The sequence below is a fragment of the Vipera ursinii genome (assembly GCF_947247035.1).
Source record: "Vipera ursinii genome assembly, chromosome: 17".
NCBI lineage: Eukaryota > Metazoa > Chordata > Lepidosauria > Squamata > Viperidae > Vipera > Vipera ursinii.
The window spans coordinates 5,540,517-5,555,203 of record NC_139530.1 but is presented as its reverse complement, the minus strand read 5'-3'; the positions used below and the strand labels follow the sequence as shown (position 1 = coordinate 5,555,203).

Below are 14,687 nucleotides of genomic sequence, written 5' to 3'. Positions count from 1 at the left end.
CAAGCAAACGTCGTTTGTGCACGAAAACAATCGGCTGTTATGGCTCCAACTTGGCATCCTGCTAGGCTTGGCCGAAAGGCCTTCGGTCCTACTTCAGTGCTTGGGAAAAATTCTTGAACAAGAGGCTTGCTGCATAATGAACCCCAGAGAGAGGCGACAGGAGACCTCGCCTCTCCCCAGATCTTACAGTGTGTCCCGGCTCACTCCAGCCCCAGAAATTTCTCCCAAGGCCTTCCTTCTTTTTCGGAGCTCAGCTTTTTAAGCATCATCTTAAGAAGCAGATCCTTTTTTGTGTGTGTGTGTGTGTGTGTGTGTGTGTGTGTGTGTGTGAACTGTGCCATCCTCAAGGGAAGCGCATTCCAGCCCACTGTCGCGAGTGAGTGCAGAGGTGCAACCGACTGGGACGGTGGCAGTTGCGCAAGCAAACGTCGTTTGTGCACGAAAACAATCGGCTGTTATGGCTCCAACTTGGCATCCTGCTAGGCTTGGCCGAAAGGCCTTCGGTCCTACTTCAGTGCTTGGGGAAAAAATGCGTTCCCCCGATTCGTTCCACTGTTGTTCCGTCCGCGCAAATACCCTGGCCCTCTTTAAGTTTCGCTGTGTCCTTTTAAGGCCCCCACCCACCCACCTTTCCCATGCGTAAAGGAAATTATTTACATCGCAGATAAGATGCTGTTACCATATGTTGGGTTTTCTGTACTGTTTTGTTTTTAATTAAAGGGGACGGACAAAGCCGGAGGAGACACACAGAGAAAGAGGCTGACTGTAAATAATTTAGAAAAGGAAAAGAAAAAAGAAGGTAGAAAGAAAAAAAGAAGAGGGGAAGAAGAAGAAGAAGAAGAAAAAAGTCGATCAACGGAGAGGTGGAGGCTTGGCGAAGCTGTTTTGATGGGGAGGAAGAAGCCGGGTGGCTAAAATGAACCCCTTTCCTTTCACGTCAGTTCCAAAGCGACTGTAAAGAAGAGAGGCAGAAACAGTCTGAAGCTGCGCTGGAGACTCGGCGAACCTGCAGAAGAGGATGGAGAAGGAAGGAAGGAAAGAAGGAAGGAAGGAAGGAAGGAAGGAAGGAAGGAAGGAAGGAAAGAAAGAAAGAAAGAAGCAAAGCAAGGGAGGGAGGGAGAGAGAGAGAGAGACAGAAAGAAAGAAGAAATAAAGAAGGGAAGGGAAGGGAAGGGAAGGGAAGGGAGAGAAAGAAAGAAAGGAAGCAAGGAAGGAAGAAAAAGAAAGAAAAGAAAGAAGCAAAGAGAAGGAAGGGAGGGAGGGAGAAAGAAAGAGAGAGAGAGAAAGAAAGAAAGGGAGACAGAGAGAGAAAGAAAGAAAGAAAGAAAGAAAGAAAGAAAGAAAGAAAGAAAGAAAGAAAGAAAGAAAGAGTGAAGGGAAGGAAGGGAGGGAGAGAAAGAAAGAAAGAAAGAAAGAAAGAAATAAAGGGAGGGAGACAGAGAAAGAAAGAAAGAAAGAAAGAAAGAAAGAAAGAAAGAAAGAGTGAAGGGAAGGAAGGGAGGGAGAGAGAGAGAAAGAAAGAAAGAAAAGCAAAAGGAAGAAAGGAAGGGAGAGAAAGAAAGAAACGGAAGGAAGGAAGGAAGGAAGAAAAAGAAAGAAAAGAAAGAAGCAAAGGAGGGAGAGAGAAAGAGAGAGAAATGAAGGGAAGGAAGGAAGAAAGAAAGAAAGGGAGACAGAGAAAGAAAGAAAGAAAGAAAGAAAGAAAGAAAGAAAGAAAGAAAGAAAGAAAGAAAGAGAGAAAGAGAGAAAGAAAGAGTGAAGGGAAGGAAGGGAGGGAGAGAAAGAAAGAAACAGAAGGAAGAGACAGAGAAAGAAAGAAAGAAAGAAAGAAAGAAAGAGAGAGAGAAAGAAAGAGTGAAGGGAAGGAAGGGAGGGAGAGAAAGAAAGAAACAGAAGGAAGAGACAGAGAAAGAAAGAAAGAAGCAAAGGGAAGGAAGGAAGAGAGAAAGAGAGAAAGAAGGGAAGGAAGGAAGGCAGGGACGGAGGGAGACAGAAAGAAAGAAAGGAAGAAGCAAAGGGAAGGGAGGGAGGGAGAGAGAGAGAGAGAGAGAGAGAAAGAAAGAAAGAAAGAAAGAAAGACGGATTTAGAAGATGCCTCCGGATTCAAAACTGGAATCACCTTCCCGCTAACTGCAGAGCCGCCGATTGCTCACTTGGGCAGCGGCCGCTCCAGGCATGCCAGGGTGGGAAAGCAGAGACAGGGGCCGTGCATGGCGAGGGCAGCGGGGAGACATTCAGTTGCCAGCAACAGGAAAGACACATGCAGAAGCCCACAAGAACGAGACACTCAGCCGAGCACGAATTCCCGGGGTGGGTGGGTGGGTGGGGTGGTTTAGGGAAGAAAACTGGGGCAGAACCGGGGTGGGGGGTGGGGTGGGGTGGGTGGAGAGGAGGAGGAAATCTCGCTAAACGTTCGGGAAGCAGCAACGGAAGCGCAGAGCAGACATGCTTCTCGCAAGGAGGCGCGTTAAACGGGTGGAGGCGGGGGAGCTTACCATTGGAGTCTTCTGTTCCTCTTGGAATATTGGGGTTTTCTATTGGGAAAAGTGGGGTGTTTGGGTGGGTGGGGAGAAAAGAAGACGGCGGTCATTGAGCATCGGAGAAACCCAGGCCCAAGATGAGGTGCGATGGAGGGAGGGCGGGAAAGAATGGACGCTGGCACTAGGATGAGGAATGGAAGACGCAAGGGTGGGGCTGTTGATTAGAGTTTGGGAAAACAGAGGAGGGGGGAACTGGGAGCAGAAAGGATGGCATGGCACGGCTGGGTTCCCCCCACCCCCAAAGTCCACCTTGCAGTCTTCCCACCCCAACGGGGGTATCCCTATCCCGGAGGGAGCATGCAGTTGGAAAGACATCAACGGACCACAGAAAAGCGAGGACGGTGGAGGTGTCAACAACGAGTCGGAAGGTGGGGAGATGATCCGAGGTGAGGCCATCGATGGAGGGGGGGGGAATGGGGGCGGCCCCCTACCGAACACGATCAGCCTGGTGTGGGTATCGGTGGAGCCCAACGGGTTCTGCGCCGTGCAGCGATACATCGAGCCGTTCAGTTCGGCCGGCACGCGTTCCAACACCAACTCCTTCCCATCATGTTCGGCGCTGCCGTCCAGGAGCCGGCTCCCGACACGGGTCCAAGTGAACATGGGCTCGGGGAAGACTTCGTTCTGGAATCAAGGATTGCCCCCACCCCACCCCGCCCCACCCCAAACGGTCAGTTCGGAGGAAAACAGGTTGTGTGGTTATTGCCTTGAAGGTCCAACTGGGGGGTCTTCTCAAACCTGGAACCATCGTCTGGACAGGAGAAGCCACTTACGAAGAAGCTGGGTTGACTTCAAGAGTCAAAGGAGACAACCTCATCGCAAAGCAACTTAACCGCCCCGCAGAAGGAAAGGGCCTCGATGAGAAGAAACTTCTCAAAGGTTGCTGTTTGGGTGGTTCGGCTTAGATTAAAAAGTTCTTGGGAGAAGACGAGAGAGATGTGAGTTGTCTAGATCCAGCCCAGAATGGAGGCAGCGAATTGAGGGTCCATAAGGGACGGGAGAAGGAAGCTTAAGCGGTCAAGAGCAAAAATGGATTTTGATAGAAACCATCAACTCCTTTGTGTCCACCCTTGGTGTAGCTGGCACGCTACACCTCCTCTTCACAACCTGTTTTCCTTGCTACCTCCTCGGGGAATGGGGCTTCGTGATATCCGAAGCAGAACACCCAGACTCCGTCACAGTTTTGTTCCATACAGGATCAACCTTGTGAACTCTCAAGATTCCTCTTTCCGCTACGTATTCAAGAGGGACAGCGATTAATATTTATATGTATTGATATGTAAGAGCGTAGGTATATACATATGTATGTATATAGGATGTGTTATGTATGAGTACACTTTTGAGAGCAAGCAACAGAATTTCATTTTTAATGTGTGCCAGGTTGTCCACAGTAAAAAAATGAAAAAAAGATTATCTATCTATCTATCTATCTATCTATCTATCTATCTATCTATCTATCTATCTATCTATCTATCTATCTATCTATCATCTATCTATCTTTGTCTCTTTCTCTCTCCTCTCTGTCTCTCTGATCTCTCTCTCTCTCCTCCCTCTGCTCTCTCTCTCTCTCTCTCTCTCTCTCTCTCTATCTATCTATCTATCTCCCGACCTTCGCTCCTTCCGATGCGACCTAAAAACCTATCTGTTTGAGCAATCCGGTCTGGTCTGACGGGTTTTGTTTTAATTATTGTTTTAATGTAACTTATCTTCTGCATTTGGGCATTAGGGATTAATTTGTTTTCAATTTCTGTATTTGTGTATTTTGATATTTATGTCACTGTTCACTGCCCTGAGTCCTTGGGGAGAAGGGCGGTATACAAATCAAATAAATAAATAAAATAAATATCTAATTTATTTATTTTTATTTTATTTTAATTCCATTTATATCCCGCCCTTCTCCGAAGACTCAGGGCGGCTTACAAGCTTAATCTGTCTCTCTGCCTGTCTCTCTCTGTCTGTCTGTCTATATCTATCTATCTATCTATCTATCTATCTATCTATCTATCTATCTATCTATCTATCTATCTATCCTCTCTCTGATCTATCTATCATCTATCTATCTATCTATCTATCTATCTATCTATCTATCTATCTATCTATCTATCTATCCTCTCTCTGATCTATCTATCATCTATCTATCCTCTCTCTGCTCTATCTATCTATCTATCTATCTATCTATCTATCTATCTATCTATCTATCACTTGCTCACTGCTTAAGTGAGGAGCTGACCAAGAAGATGAAGGATAACAGAATAACAGAGTTGGAAGGGACCTTGGAGGTCTTCTAGTCCAACCCCTATCTCAAGCAGGAGACCCTATGCCATTTCTGATAAATGACTGTCCAATTTCTTCTTAAAAACCTCCAGAGATGGAGGCAAGTCACTCCACGGGTTAATTGTTCTAGGATGAGAACCCTCTGAAATTAGCTCAAGAAATAACTCTCTTTTTGGGTGGGGGTGGGGTGGGGACACAAGAAATCCATCTCGGCTCTCCAAATGTGGTGGACTGCATCCTTTGTCAAGCCCCAGCCAGCATGGCCTGGGTTAAGAGCTGCAGTGTAGGAAATCTGGAGAACTTTAAATTGAATATAGTCTTCTGGCCCTATTTTCCAAGACAGTCAGATACAAGCTCTGGAACAATCTTTGCCCAAATCCTGGTCCTGCGACACTTTCTAAGGCAGGGGTCTTCAAACTTGACCCTTTGGTGACTTGTGGAAACTCCCAGAATTCCTCAGCCAGCGTACCTAGCCAGGGAATTCTGGGAGTTGAAGTCCACAAGCTGGGGTCTTCAAACTTGGCCCTTTGGTGACTGGTGGACTTCAACTCCCAGAATTCCTCAGCCGAGCGTGCCTAAGCAATAGTCCTTCTCCTCTTCTGCTGAGTTTTCAACTCTCTGTTCACCCCCTGGAGACCCACCTCAGGGCCAGGTGTGAGAATAAATTGCTTCCCCCTTCACTAGAAGGACCCATGGGGTCACACTTGGTGCCTGAACATGAGTTGTGCACTACACTGATGGAGAACTGGCCTCTTGGGCTTGGAACATGTTCCTACAACATCTGGTTGAGGACCATCAACAAGAGCATCCATTCATCCATCCAAAGCCCACCAACTTTACACCAGATGCTTGGAGTCGCAGAGCGAACCCACAGGGGATGAGCCACATCCCACCCTTCGCAAAACATGTGTGAAGAACTACACACACACACACACACACACACACCCCTTCCTTCCCTCTTTCCAGCAGCCACCCAGTGTGTTAGTTTTCAAGTCTCTCACACACCTGGCAGGGGAAAAAAGAAAAAAAGATGCTTCTAGGACTATCAATTTGTCTGACTTTTAGCTGCCACGCTATACACACAAACAAACACCCCTTGGTGTCTGCAAGACCAGTTAGTCACAGCAAGCAAATTAACGCGGATGTTTCTTTCACAGCTGGCTGGTCGTCTTCGGTACACAATTGTCTGTCTCTGTCATTTTTTTTTTAAAAAACCCTATTAAATTATTCCCAGAAGCGACCTAGATGAACACCAAGACGGTCCTAAAAAGCAAAGGAGGTCTTTCAGGGGTGGGGTGGGGGGCAGGAGGATGGGTTTTGGGGAAGCGGGAGGGGGGATGTATGTCATACCCACCTGAAATCCTTGGACCAGGATACGGACTGTGTCTCCAACGCGGGCTCTTGTGGGGCTCACCATAATTTTGGGGCCCTTCGGAGCCACTGCAGGAAAAGGAAAGGGGTCAGACCATCGTCTTCTCCTGGGCTATCTCCCCCTATCTCCCCCTCCCCATTTCTCCCCCATCCCTGCAAAGGTTGACAACACCTGAACTTGCCGGAGACACTCAAGCCTTTCGCGCAATAATGCGGGCAGTCCTTGACTTACGACCCCAATTGCACCCACATCTTCTGCTGCTCCGCGGGACAGCTGTTGACTTTGGGCCCAACTTTGTAACCTTTCTCGCCAGATGTGTTAAGGGAACCGCTGCAGTTCAGTCACAGGCGGCTTCCCCACTGACTTGGCGTGTCAGAAGGCCGCCAAAGGGGAATCAGGTGACCCTGGGACACAGGAACAGTCAGAAGGACCAAGTCAGTTGCCAAGCGTCTGAATTTGGATCATGCGACACACCCACCCCCACCGGGGAGGCTGCAGCGGTCCTGTGAAAAACGATCGGAGGTCGCTTTTTTGCCGTGCCGTTCTAAGATCAAACGGTCACTGAAAGGAAGAGTCGTAAGTCGAGGACTGCCTGCAACCGTCATACGTATGAGTCGGTTGCCAAGTGGTCGAATCTTGATCACGTGACCGTGGGGATGCCGCAAGTCTGAAAAACGGCTGTAAGTCCCCTTCCCCCCCGATCCTGTTGTAAATTTGAATGGTCACTAAAGGAATGGCTGAAAATTGAGGACTACGAGCATGTGAAAGGGGTCGTATAGGCCTTCTGCGCCTGCAAGACCCAAGACAGCAGGGCTAGGACTGGACAGAGCCGGTTCCAGCCAGCCGTAACAAGGTTAAACACATATAGGGAACGGTTGCTGGAATTGGGTATGTGTAGTTGAACGAAGAGAAGGGTGAGGGGTGACATGATAGCAGCCTTCCAGTATCTCAGGGGTGGCCCCAAAGAAGAGGGAGTCAAGCTATTCTCCAAAGTGCCTGAAGGCAGGACAAGAAGCAACGGATGGAAACTAACCAAGGAGAGAAGCAACCTGGAACTAAGGAGAAACTTCCTGACAGTGAGAACAATTAACCAGTGGAACAACCTGCCTCCAGAGGTGGTGAATGCTCCAACACTGGAAGTTTTTAAGAAGAGACTGGACAGCCATTTGTCTGGAACGGTATAGGGTTTCCTGCCTGACCGGGGGGTTGGACTAGATGACCTCCAAGGTCCCTTCCAACTTCTTCTTCTTCTTCTTCTTCTTCTTCTTCTTCTTCTTCTGATGATGATGATGATGATGATGTGAAAGTGGTCTTCTTTTCAATGTGGGGACTTGAAGGTTCTTCGTTCTTAGGATCTAAGAAGACTTGACCAGCAACAACCTCCCACCCTACAGTTGAGTTTAGACAATATACTTTGTTGCCCCAAAGAAGAAGGGGGCGGGGGGTGTTTCAACCTGTTCTCCAAAGCGCCTGAAGGCCGGACAAGAAGCAACGGATGGAAACTCATCAAGGAGAGAAGCAACCGGGAACTGAGGAGGAATTTCCTGACAGTGAGGACAAGAAGTTGTGGATGCTCCATCACTGGAAGTTTTCAAGGAGAGATTGGACAAACATTTGTCTGAAATGGTCTAGGGTTTCCTGCCTGAGCAGGGGGTTGGACTAGATGACCTCCAAGGTCCCTTCCAACTCTCTTATTCTATTATTCTATTCTATTCTATTCTATTCTATTCTATTCTATTCTATTCTATTCTATTCTATTCTATTCTATTCTATTCTATTCTATTCTATTCTTCATTCCTCCTATTATTCTATTTTCAATTCTATTCTATTTTCTATTCCATTCCATTCCATTCCATTCTCTATTCTATTCTATTCTATTCTATTCTATTCTATTCTATTCTATTCTATTCTATTCTATTCTATTCTATTCTATTCTATTCTATTCTATTCTATTCTATTCTATTCTATTCCATTCAATCTCTTTTTATTCTATTCTATTCCATTCCATCTCTCATTCTATTCTATTCTATTCTATTCTATTCTATTCTATTCTATTCTATTCTATTCTATTCTATTCTATTCTACATTCCATATTCTATTCTATTCTATTCTATTCTATTCTATTCTATTCTATTCTATTCTATTCTATTCTATTCTATTCTATTCTATTCTATTCTATTCTATTCTATTCTATCTCTCTCTACTCTACTTCTATTCTATTCCATGTCTCTCGACTGGTGACTGTAATTGAGCCCGCGTTTTGATCATGGCCGTTGTGAAGCAGGTTATCACATGATCGTGCCTGATTTTGCGGCAGTCGTTAAACAAACACGGTGGTCATAAAGCAGGGGCCATGGTCATTAAGTTGTTCATTACGGGCATTTTTTGCTGGAAGCTTTAAATGCAAAAATAATAATAATAATAATAATAAATAAATAAATCATGGGATGCTGCAAATGGGTGTAAGAGCAGGCCAGTGATTGAGTGCCAAAATACAGCCACATGACACTGGGGGGGGGGAATGGGGAGAGGTTGTAAGTTCGGTCACTAAGTGAGCAGTGTTTACCTGTAATATACAAACCAACAAAGGTAAATTCCTGCAACCTATCAAGGATGAACTATCATTATTTAACCACGGTCTAATCTTAGCCTTTTGGGGTGAGGGCATCTGCTGGTTGGTAAGCGGGGTGAACGCAGCCCTCGGTCCCGTGGGATGGCTTCGGGGAAGGCAAGGGCTGAAAGACAAAAATGCCAGTTCGTTTGGCCACGGTTGCCGGCCTGCCGACGGCTTCGGCAGCTCAGTAATGCTTGTCTCAAGTAATAGAGCAACTTTGGAAAGGCTTTTCTGCTCAAAAAATCAGCCGGCCGTTCGCCAAATCCCGACAGAATCCAAGACGTGAAACCGCCTTAGCGATATCAAAGCAAAAACGAGGGCTAAATGTCACTTGAAAGGACTTAAGACGTCTTCTGCAGAGAGGCAGGCAATAACGCCAGGGGAGGAGAAGGCATGATGCCACCTTGTTTTTATTCTTATTTTTTTCTCCAACTGTCTGCGGAAAAATTGAGGCTTTCTTCCTTCCAGGACGGGAGGCTGGTTCGACCTTGAGCCTGTTGAGAATCGAACTCCTGCAGTGGGCAGCGAGTTAGCCTGCAGTACTGCCTTTCGACCACTGCGCCACCACCATTCACACAACCCGTTAAGCTATGTTAAATGGATTGGGGTGCTCTCTGGATCTGGGAGTTGTAGGAACCCTTCTTTTTGACATGGCTTCCTTTAAGAGGGGATCAGCCTCCTCTCCAAAGCGCCTGAAGCCAGAACAAGAAGCAGCGGATGGAAACTCATCAAGCAGAGAAGCAACTAAGGAGAAATTTCCTGACAGTGAGAACAGTAGACTCAAGGACTCTGTAAAAGGATGCAAATGACCAGCTCTCTGCAAGGAGTATAAATCCTTCCATTCCCCCCCACCATCCAGTCAAGAGCTGAAGAAGCTTCTTGGGTGAGAAGAGAAACGCCTTCAAAGGGAAAACAAGGAAGTCCAGTGGCCTTGTGGGGAAAAAAAAGCATCTTTGGGACAACCATGGCCTGGATGATGGAGAATCTCCATAGAATGAAGTTGGTGCCTCCCGACTTGTATTTCTGGGAACAGAGCTCTATCCGAGAAGGTCCTTAGTTTGAAGGACGGTGTGGTGATGGGTCTCAGATCTTGGCACAAAACCAAAACCAAACACTGAATCTGAGGAGTTGGCAGAACGGCAGTTGGTTGGGAGACGGATTTTTCCAGCAGGAAGAATTTGCACTGAGTCAACGCCAGCCTTCATTGGAGCTCTCCACGGTGCTGAAACACCAGGTCCCTTGAGCGCCCATCACACCGAGGTAGAACTTGAGAGAGATTGCCCACAGTTCATTAATTCTGTTTGCAGAAGCAAACATCTCCGATCGAAGCCTTTGGATCAGGATTAAGGTGAATGCAGCTTTCCTTCCAGCCTGCTTGGCGGATTCAGCCCGTTTCCCTCAACCAAGATTCCCACATCTTCCTCCCGAAAAAGCAGGGAATTGGATCCCTTAACTACCATTCTTTTTCTACCGGAAAATGGGTCTGTAAGTTCCGGAATGCTTACTCAGAAAATGCCAGAGCCCCACTTCATTTTTACCAACCCGCCTTTAACCTACTATCCCTCTACCAAAAAACCGAGTCCTTATCTTCTGGAGACCAACGAAGGGGGAAGACCCTTTGAAACCAAGAGCGCAGCATTTCCTTTGAGGCTTTTCTCTTTATCAGCAGCAGAGAATAAAATGTCTGCTTAGGAGTATCTTGCCATGTCTACATTTCTTTTCCATTCCCCCGAGGAATTTATTTGCAAAGGAAGAGATCAATTGCTGAAGGAGATGCCTCTGAGCTGAAACAAAGCGATTGAGGAGAGCTGGAATTTTTACAAAGCGAAACAGAGGACTAAGAAAAATCTGAAACTTGCAGAGAGGGAAAGGAGTTTTCTTAGCACAAGGCACAACACCCTCCAACTCTAGGGGAAAAAAACAACAACCCATCTGTGTTTGGTGGAAAGCTTAAAAAAATAAACACTAGGAGTGTGGCAATTTGTTTGCAGTTTTGCTCCAAGATTATCGAACTGAGTCAAGCCCCTTTGTTGACTAAAAAGGTAAAGGTAACGGTTCCCCCCATACATGCGTGCTAGTCGTTTCCAACTCTAGGGGCCGGTGCTCATCTCTGTTTCAAAGCCAAAGAGCCAGCGCTTGTCCGAGGACGTCTCCGTGGTCATGTGGCCGGCATGACTAGACGCCAAAGGCGCACGGAACACTGTTACCTTCCCACCGGAGCGGTCCTTATTTTTCTACTTGCATTTTTACGTGCTTTCGAACTGCTAGGTTGGCAGAAGCTGGGACGAGTAACAGGCGCTCACTCTGCTACGCGGCACTCGGGATTCGACCCGCCAAACTGCCGACCTTCCGATCGACAAGCTCAGCGTCCTAAGCCACTGAGCCACACCACGTCCCTTGTTGACTAGAAGGGTGTAAAATGTGTTGAGATGAATTCAGATCAATTCTGGATCAGCCCCTGTCTGGTTTCAACGCGGGTGGGCTTTTAAAAAAAAACCAACACCACCCAAATCCTGCTTGACGATCTGAATCCTCCAGCAGAATCGAGGCAACTGAACGGAGTCAAGATGGATTCCGGTTTGAGGCTGGCAGAGAAGCAGCCGATTCCAAAACAAATAGTGAAAAAGAGCCTTGGGTTTCTTCCTTCCAAGCCAACCCATCATTTTGACCAAGCCCTATTATTCTGGATGCGTTAAGATTTGTGTGTCTCTCTCAGCCAAAGGCAGTTTTTTTTCCCCACTGAGAGATTAAGATAAAAGGTATTTTGTCTTTAATATGTAAATGCCGGGCTTGACGGAGACAAGGGAAGCCCTTAGAAAGACGCAACTGAATGAAGCGTTTGATCAGGACACCCTTCCCCGGGATTAGCGCCTTAAAGAACATCAGGTAATCTTCCGCCTAGCCGGGGCTAAGAGAAAGGAGGGCCAAGAGAGGAGAAAAAAGGATGTTTAATCACTTCTCTAAAGTGATTAAGGACTCTTTTGATGGAGATTTCTTGCGCACCAGAGCGAGGACGACTCTGAAAAAGACAGCAAGGCTGATCACTGGTGGAGCTTAGCCACTCGTGGTGTAAATGCTACTCGAAACGGATTGCAAAAGAGGGCAAGTGGTGCCATCCATCCATCCATCCCATCTCACCCTCCCCTGCCCAACTTGCCGGGCATAGCCGCCGCCAAGCTTGGCAGCCAGAGATAGAGAGTTCTGAATAAACCCAGTCAAATCTCCATGTCTTGAACTGACACTCAAATCCCTTGGAAGGTGACGCGTTCAAATGCTGCTGCTTTCCAGTGGGGGGAAAGTGTGTTTGTGTCTGTGTGTGTGTGTGGGGAAGATAAATAAATAAATAAAAGGATGTGGAAGGAAGGGTGCTAAAGCCAAACGGCTGCTTCTTTCGACTCCCGAGGCTGCCGGAGGAGGTAGCAAATTTAGGGAGACCATGTCCAGATTTATTCCTCGTTGGTTGGTTGGTGGATGGACGGGAGGGAGGAAGGATGCTGCCTCTGTTTCTTTTTATTGCTCGGATTTTTCTTCGTGCCTGCCAGGGTTCATTAGCTTGGAGGGTTCTCACCACGAGCGAGAAGAAGAAAAAAAAAGGCGAGAGAAATTCGGCTGCTTTCACCGCCGCCTTTAAAAAGGGGTCCTCAATTAATGAGCCAGCCAGGAAGGTAGAACAAAATGAAGAGGAGAATAAACATGTAGGAATGAAGAGCGTGTCTGTGTGTGTGTTTTAAAAAAAAAGATCTTGGCTGGGAAGAGATATCAGAATATCTTCTTGTTCCCGTGAATGGCACCAGGAGCCCATTAAATTTAATGAAAGGGCGAGCAGGCAGGGACAAAAAACTGGAAGTTGTAATCATCTCTGGAGCAGGAAGAGAGGCAAAGGGAGAGAGAAGGCACGAGGGGTGAAGGGTTGGGGGTTTCCATTCCTGGTGGGAGGCATTTGTTCCTTTCCTTGGAAAGGCCAGCCTATTGGTCTGATCAGGGCGCCCATCTCAGGACCAGTTTTGGACAGAACAACAGGCAATCTTCTCCTAGTTCGTGCTAAGAAAAAGAGGCCCAAGATAGCAGTTGGATCAGGTCAGGAGTGTCCAACCTTAAGACTTGTGGACCTCAACTCCCAGAAAAGATCTAGATTAGGAGTGTCCAACCTTAAGACTTGTGGACTCCAACTCCCAGAGGCCCACAAAGGTCTAGGTTAGGAGTGTCCAACCTTAAGACTTGTGGACTTCAACTCCCAGAGGCCCACAAAGAACTAGGTCAGGAGTGTCCAACCTTAAGACTTGTAGACTTCAACTCCCAGAGGCCCACAAAGGTCTAGATTAGGAGTGTCCAACCTTAAGACTTGTGGACCTCAACTCCCAGAGGCCCACAAACATCTAGGTTAGGAGTGTCCAACCTTAAGACTTGTGGACTTCAGCTCCCAGAGGCCCACAAAGGTCTAGGTCAAAAATGTACAACTTGGCAATTTCAAGACTTGTGGACTCCAACTCCCAGAGGCCCACAAAGGTCTAGGTTAGGAGTGTCCAACCTTAAGACTTATGGACTTCAACTCCCAGAGGCCCACAAAGGTCTAGGTCAAGAACGTACAACTTGGCAATTTCAAGACTTGTGGACTTCGACTCCCAGAGGTCCTCCAAAAGCTAGGTCAGGAGTGTCCAACCTTGGCAGCTTTTAAGTCCAAAAGTCTAGGTCCGGAGTGCCTTGACGTTCCCAAGGTTGGACACCCCTGGTTTAGGAGGAGGCAGGTGACCCCTGATGCCCCTTGAGAAAAATATCCTTCTCTCCAACAAAATTGCCAGCTGGATCTTCTTGGAATTCTTTCTAAAGCCACCTAAGAAACAGCCATGCAAAGATGCAGAGAACCGACCCACCCAGATAATCCAGAAGATTTGGGGTTGGGCCTGATCATGGCTGCAGGTCCCTTCCCCGTCTCCCCTCTCCCAGCAAGTGGCTGTTGGGCTCTTACCTAGGGTCACCTCGGACTGCATGGGCATAGAGAGGGCATCGTGCTTGACCTCACAACTAAAGAGTGCGTCATTGTCTATCTGAGGGTTAAGCGTCCACATAAGCATGGCCCGCACCTCCACGGTGCCGTCACTGATGGGGATGTGGGTGTGGTGGAAGAAATACGTTGGGTCGGCGTTCTGGATCCACCGCGGGAACTCCCGGCTCACCACGGTCTCGGGGATACTTTCGATGGTGGGGCTGAGCAAGAGTCCCCGGTCGGGGGTGAGGCCGTGGAAGGGGTGCTCGGTGTAAAGCTTCCTGCCCCGGTCCTCCACGTTCAACAAGGAGAGAGACTCCTGCATCTTGGTGTCATCCAGATCCCGATGGAAGAGATTCCGAGCAGCTCGGCTGTCCCACAAGCCGGCGGCGTTGACCGGGGGCTCCGTCAGAGGGATACCCTGTATCAACTCTCCGTCCCTTTTGAAGTAAACCTGGAGGAGGAAAGGTATCGAGAGATTAAAGGCCCTTCGTCCCTACTCGCTGGTTTTACACACAGTCTAGAAAAGGGTCAGGAGATGAGGGGCCCAGCCCGAGGAAAGGGTCGAGCATGCCGTCCTGCACACCCCAAGGCTGTTCCAATGACCACAGATTTATTGCATGCCAACACTTTTTAGAGGAATCAAAAGTTGGAATGAAGATTGCCGGGAGAAATATCAACAACCAAAGACGATACCACTCTAATGGCAGAAAGTGAAGAAGAACTAAAGAGCCTCTTGTTGCGAGTGAAGAAGGAGAATGCAAAACTTGGGTTGAAACTAAACATTAAGAAAACCAAGATCATGGCATCTGGCCCTCTCAAGTCCTGGCAAATAGATGGGGAAGAAATGGAGGGAGTGACAGATTTTATTTTCCTGGGCTCCATGATCACTGTAGATGGGGA

General features: G+C 47.5%; 1 protein-coding gene across 1 annotated transcript in view; it reads right to left on the bottom strand.

Moving 5' to 3' along the window:
• Window positions 1-852: 852 nt before the first annotated feature.
• The window catches only part of IGSF21 (immunoglobin superfamily member 21), a gene marked incomplete at both ends in the record, with an annotated part of 69,845 nt that continues 56,010 nt past the window's right edge, over window positions 853-14,687 (bottom strand). The window contains 5 exons of the mRNA XM_083375653.1: window positions 853-952; window positions 2,120-2,534; window positions 2,972-3,164; window positions 6,169-6,254; window positions 13,767-14,238. Of these exons, the coding sequence (XP_083231779.1) occupies window positions 853-952; window positions 2,120-2,534; window positions 2,972-3,164; window positions 6,169-6,254; window positions 13,767-14,238 (1,266 nt within the window). The remainder of the gene's footprint in view (window positions 953-2,119; window positions 2,535-2,971; window positions 3,165-6,168; window positions 6,255-13,766; window positions 14,239-14,687) is intronic.